At 41.0% G+C, this 6,156-nt stretch overlaps 1 protein-coding gene across 1 annotated transcript; it reads left to right on the top strand.

Moving 5' to 3' along the window:
* The first annotated feature begins 270 nt into the window (after positions 1-270).
* GPR12 (G protein-coupled receptor 12) lies at positions 271-1,275 on the top strand. Its single transcript, XM_009878761.1, has one exon. It carries the CDS (start codon positions 271-273, stop codon positions 1,273-1,275), a length of 1,005 nt encoding a protein of 334 aa, XP_009877063.1.
* The last annotated feature ends 4,881 nt before the right edge of the window (positions 1,276-6,156 follow it).

Here is a 6,156-nt window from a genome sequence, read left to right as displayed (position 1 = left end):
CCTCCCTTGCTTTCCATCCGTGTGCAGGTGAAGGGAGCCACCGCTAGGATCATTCAGCCTCTGGCCCCTCGGCAGATGATCTCGGGCAGATTTAAATATTCCCCCCCTCCCTTTTTTTTTTTAATTGTCACATTTATGTAACAAGTGCCTGCCTGCCCGTTAGGCTGGTGTTGCCGTCTAAGGACATTGCATGCTCTGGGGGTGCTGTGTCCAGTGCTGTGTCTGAACATTAAAAAAAATGTTTTTCCGTTGAAGAAGACAGGGGTTAAAATGAATGAAGATCTGAAGGTTAATTTGAGCTGGCTGCCTCAGGAGCATGTAGAAGCCAGCTCTACCGAGAATGCCTCAGCCACAGGCTCCTCCCTGGTTCCTGTTGTAGACCCAGAGCCAGAGCTTTTGGTAAACCCCTGGGACATTGTCTTGTGTACTTCAGGGACCCTTATCTCCTGCGAAAATGCCGTTGTGGTTCTTATAATTTTCCATAATCCCAGTCTTCGCGCCCCCATGTTCCTCCTGATAGGCAGCCTGGCGCTGGCAGATCTCTTAGCGGGCGTTGGATTGATCATCAATTTCGTTTTTGCATACCTTCTGCAATCAGAAGCTACGAAACTGGTTACGATTGGACTGATTGTTGCCTCTTTCTCAGCATCTGTTGGCAGCTTGCTGGCTATTACTGTTGATCGTTACCTCTCCCTGTATTACGCTTTGACTTACAATTCGGAGAGGACTGTCACTTTTACCTATGTCATGCTTATATTGCTTTGGGGAGCATCTATCTGTATTGGACTGCTGCCTGTAATGGGCTGGAACTGCCTCAGAGACGAATCCACCTGCAGTGTTATCAGACCACTCACTAAAAATAATGCAGCTGTCCTCTCAGTCTCTTTCTTGCTTATGTTTGCCCTCATGCTGCAGCTCTACATTCAGATCTGTAAAATCGTGATGCGCCATGCCCATCAGATTGCCTTGCAACACCATTTCCTGGCCACTTCCCACTATGTGACCACCCGAAAAGGAGTCTCTACTTTGGCCATTATTTTGGGGACTTTTGCTGCTTGCTGGATGCCTTTTACGCTCTATTCTTTGATAGCAGATTACACCTATCCTTCTATATACACCTATGCCACTCTCCTGCCAGCTACCTACAATTCCATCATCAATCCTGTAATATATGCTTTTAGAAACCAGGAAATACAGAAAGCACTTTGGCTCGTCTGCTGTGGCTGTATTCCTTCTAACCTGTCTCAGAGAGCACGATCGCCCAGCGATGTCTGACAGGCAGCTGGCGGGATGCTCCTTAACGTGTTTCTTTTCAGACATTCCTGCGATGCTGTCTTTGGTTTAGACACGTTCATTAAATGGTGTATGATGGGTTCACAGGATGCACGACCCCAGTGACCAAAAGAATCAAGTGGTGTAAGGGAGATTTCCAAAATCAAAATAATCAGTGTTTTTCCAGATTTATAATGTTGCTCAGGGTCTTTTTGTTACGTTACTCAGACTTTGCCATGTTTGTTATGATTTTACATTGTTTGCTAATTAAAATTAGACTGAAACAGCATACCTCCTTTGAAATTGTTTATGCTACATGTTACAGTCTATTTTCAGGATATTTTTTTTCCTCTCCTTAATTCTTTTTAAAACAAAAAAATGAGAAAAGAAGAAACCAAGTCCTCCTACTCCATTTGTATATCATCAGAATACTCTTCAAAATAATGGCCAATTGTATAGATTTATATGGTATTTATTGTAATAATCTCAGTGCAACAAATTTGCTCCAAGTAAAAAAGTGCTTGTATAGCTTTTTTTTTTACATCTCGGCTTGAATTAGCTTCATAATTGTTTTACATGGTTACCTGTTCTGTCTTATGACAGGGTGTTAACACAGAAGATGTGCTTTGCCTTCCACTTCAGCAGTCAGCAATATGTTTTCACTTAGATACAGGACATCGGAGCTCATTATACTATTAAAATTAAGAGGAATTTAGAGGGGAGTTTCGAAATTGATGAAACAGCATGGCCTCTTGGTGATGCATTTGTAATAGATGCAACATTAAGTCTCTCAGACAAGTTTAGCTTTTCAGAAGTGTATAAGAAAATATCTAATAAAATAACCTGCAAATTGCTTGCAACACGTATTTAACATCTACATGAAATAATTTCCCTTAAGTTGCTATCCAGTGAAAACTACTGCCTCTTGTTTTCATTGTTCTGCTGTATGATGTAAAATACTGGTTTATAAATTCTCGGAGCATATCTGCTTCGTAATTCTATGCAGCCAGAACTGCAACATGAAACAACATTTTCTCCTTTTCTGGCAGTTTTATCCATTACAGACTGTGATACTTCACACTGCATGTGCAGCAGTTCACTTCATTGTAGAGGGATAGTTCTGGTCTAAAATGCAGAGCTGTCTCTCATGAATGGTTAAATTTCAAACTCCTTCTAACCTTTTACTGAAGCCACATTAGAATGCACTAGAAATAAAACATTGGGTTTTAATTTGAGGCTGTGGTTGTCAGAGAGAAAATCTTCCTCACGGATGCCTTCGTGAAACTGAAGGTGTGCCCCAGGGCCCATGCGTGGGAGTTTGCAGTACCGCTTCCATGGGTCTCCATGGTTAATGCCCTGGCAGTAGGAGGTTATATTCCCTTGAATGCCAAAGTCAGCATACTGTATTGTTGCTTCAGTATCTTCCACTGCAGTTTAAAAAAAAACCAAACAAACAACAAACTCAAGTGTAAAGATAGCAAACTCAAGTGTAAAGATAGCAATATTCACAATTCAATGAAAAAATATACCTGTATAGTATAGATAGTAGAGACAACTGTGTTGCTGGTCTGGATTTTTTAAAATAGAATCTATCCTTTTCACATGGACATTTGGATGACTGTAGCTTTTTGTGGCAAAGTTTCTGTGACGTTGAGAATTGTATGCTAAACACAAAGCTGAATCTCAAATGTGAATGGTCTGTAAACAAGGCTCTGTAGAGATTTTTATGAGCAATAATTACTTTCAGTTGCAATGCTACGTTCAAATTCTGTTATTTACTTGGTTCAACTTTCATATTTGGCTCTTAGTAATCTGATTAGTTTAATAATTGCATGGTGCAGTACAGCTGTGAGCTCACAGCTCTCTTGGCTTTACTGTGATTTACAGATGCTCAGCACAGTTAAACTGTGGCCCCTGCTCAGTGTAGGATATTGGTGTTCTTTATCTACTTCTGAATGCTGATGCAACTCTAGTCATTCCATTTTGTTCCATTTTTGTATAAGAAATAATCACTTCATAAATATCCATGCTATGTATGTGAGCAGTTTTGCAAGTATGCAAAGCATTGGGAATAAATGTCAGTAAAAGTCATGAGCTGAATACCGTAGAGAGGCTGAATTATGCAGAATGGCACTTTTAAAATCAAAAAGTTAGTCGTGCAGTTTACCCCCCTGCCTTTTCCCCCCACATTTGTTCTTTATCAAATTGCTAAAAAGTGTGGTTAAGATGAGCAGCTACAATTGTGACCAAAATTCAGTCCTGAGGTCAACTGTTGTTTTGCTTACGCAGACCTGTTCTTGATAATATCGTCCCCTTTTCTCATGCTGTTCACCTGGTGTCCTTGTCATGTTCTTCATTCTGCAGGTTGCTCAAATCCAGAGGCTCTCTGGAGCACCGGGGGAGCCGACCTTTTCCTTGTGCCAGAGAAGGGAGATTGGTAATTGGAAGCTCCTCTCCTGAGGAGCTGTGAGTCAAATGGAGGAAAAAAGGATTAATTATAGAAGTCCCAAAAAGCGAGCTCATAGGGATGTGATTTGCCCTTGTTTGAGAAGTAGCACACGGTTACCTGTCAACCAACGGATAAGAAATGTGATTATGCCTCCCAAGCTACTGCTGTGACCTCCAATGTGGATGTTGTTGCTTCCAGAAATACATTCTTAAGTTGAGTCTGTGCAGCATAGGCCAGAAAATACTTCTGGAATCCAATGGCAGCGGTTTGCCCACAGCTGTGAGCATGGTGCTGTTAACACCAAGGCTGCATGTTCGATCCCTGTTCAGTCCTCATGTGTTGCCTGATCTGGTTGAGAGGCATCCCTGCCCATGACAGGGAGCCTGGATTAAATGATCTCTAAGGTCCCTTCCAGCCTAGGCCGTTCTGTGATTCTATGCACTGTGACAGGGTTTGCAGTGCTGAACAGATGCTGTGGAAACAGTTCTGTGAATGAACTCTGGGGGATAGGAGCAGGGCTGAGTACGGAGCTGCCTACCACACTTCCACAAAAGAAATGCAGGACAGACAGCTGCTTTTCAGACCCTGCAGAATTAAGCAAGTCTCTGCTGTCACCTCGGAGTTATAGTGTAGGCCCAAGTTCTGTATGGCAAGGTGCCAGTATCCATCCAGGATCCCTCTGAAACTGGCAGGAATCCAGCCAGCCTGCAGGATTCTGTCATTTTGTTGTCCCATCACACAACACGCTTGAAGTTACTAACAGGTTGTATCTTGATGGGCAAAATATACTGTAGTCAGTTTTTTCATATTTTCATCCTCAAAGCGTGGGAGAAGATTTTTTTTTTAATTGGGTTTTTTTTTAACCATTTCTACTAGCAGTAAGATTTCAGCAATAAGGGGAAATATGTTTTTAGTACAAGAGCAATAAAATCCTCCTTGTTGCGAGTACTATAAACAGCTGCAAATTCTCAGAGCAATAGAGAAGAAGCAATATATTCATTATACAAAAAATAGCAATTTGCATAAGGAATTTAAGAAAGCAGAAGTCTTCCTTTGTTAAGCAGTTAGTATAAGACTGATGCGGGACATTATTTCTGTTTGGTTTGCGTTACCATTATTGAGTTCCTCAATATAATCACTCAGCAATAACCTTTTACCTTAGTTCTTGGATCTTGAGTTTGTGCTATTTGCGAGAGATTATTGCACACTGCAGTGGGGGTTTTTATTGTTTTCATTGTTTGGCATTTTGTTGTAGAGCTTTCTAGGGATAAATTCATTGTGTTCAGGATTTCCAGTTGAAACTTAATACTGAAACTGAGAATACCCAAATTTGTCATGGCCATTGAGATGGATATGATAAATGGTGCTGGCCCATTCTGAAGACAGCTTGGCTTTTGACAGAACAAGATTATGGTATCATTGAGGAAAATCCCTACTGGTATGTCATGTGGCTGCTGTATCTCCTGACCATGGACACTGGGTGACCTGTGTGGCTGCGTCTGCCCCTCATGTTCCAGAGCCAGCCCTCGGGCATCCTGGAATCGCTAAAACCCCTCTGCAGACAGGAGTGAGCTTTGGCTTCGACCTGCAGCTGCTCTGTCCCCAAAGAGTTATTTTTCTGTTGCCTCATTTTCTTAGGGATTGTTTAGCTTTTAAAAATAAGATACTTGTAGACTAATTTCTCAAAAGTGACTAAAGGTTGGGATAAAACAGCATCGCTACAAACCAAGCCCCTGAAACATAACTTCCCACTCACTACTTTTTTAAAAAACATGATTCTGTAACATTAGTACCATATTTTCAGAATTTTTAACTTTTATGGAGAGAAAATGTGTACAGTCTGATTTTGTATGTACAATAAAAAAAAAGAAAGAAAATAAGAATTGGGACAGAGGGGTCACTATTTTAAAACCCACCAGCTTTGTCACGTTGTCCGAGATACTGAATAGCTTTTAGTCCTTGAAATGGAAAACAAGTCTGGCAACTTTCTAGAAAATCTTGAATACCCACAAGTGAACGTTTTGTAGCAAAAGTACAAGGATGAGCATAGTTGCTAGTGCAAATAATGTGATGCAACAGCTTTCTTTTGAGTGTGAATAAGAACAGCATACTTGCACACCAGCTGTAGACAGATCAAGCCCTAAATGTATAGGAGTAGCCCCAGAAAATGGTGAACAGCATTTCTTTAAATCATGATGCTGCAAGAAGTTAACCTCAGATAGACTCTGACTGCTAACGGATCCTATGTTGTAAGATTCAAGAATATTTAGAAGTGCTCCTGGCTAACTGTTCAGGAAAAAGTGTTGTCAAGCTGTTACTTTTTGAGGGGGATCAAGAATGCAGCTATATCTGTGAAATAAGTAATGAAGGATGATGTCGAATATCTGCATGTAGACTCATCACATCTCTTTAGGAGCAGGTCTGAGAATCATTTT

The sequence above is a fragment of the Apaloderma vittatum genome, unplaced genomic scaffold (assembly GCF_000703405.1).
Source record: "Apaloderma vittatum isolate BGI_N311 unplaced genomic scaffold, ASM70340v1 scaffold43001, whole genome shotgun sequence".
Taxonomy (NCBI): domain Eukaryota; kingdom Metazoa; phylum Chordata; class Aves; order Trogoniformes; family Trogonidae; genus Apaloderma; species Apaloderma vittatum.
Note: the sequence above shows the minus strand (reverse complement) of the source record. Positions and strands in the feature narration are given on the sequence as shown.

Coding starts and splice junctions, on each gene's coding strand:
- GPR12 (XM_009878761.1), top strand. CDS start 271: ATGAATGAAGATCTGAAGGTTAATTTGAGCTGGCTGCCTCAGGAGCAT.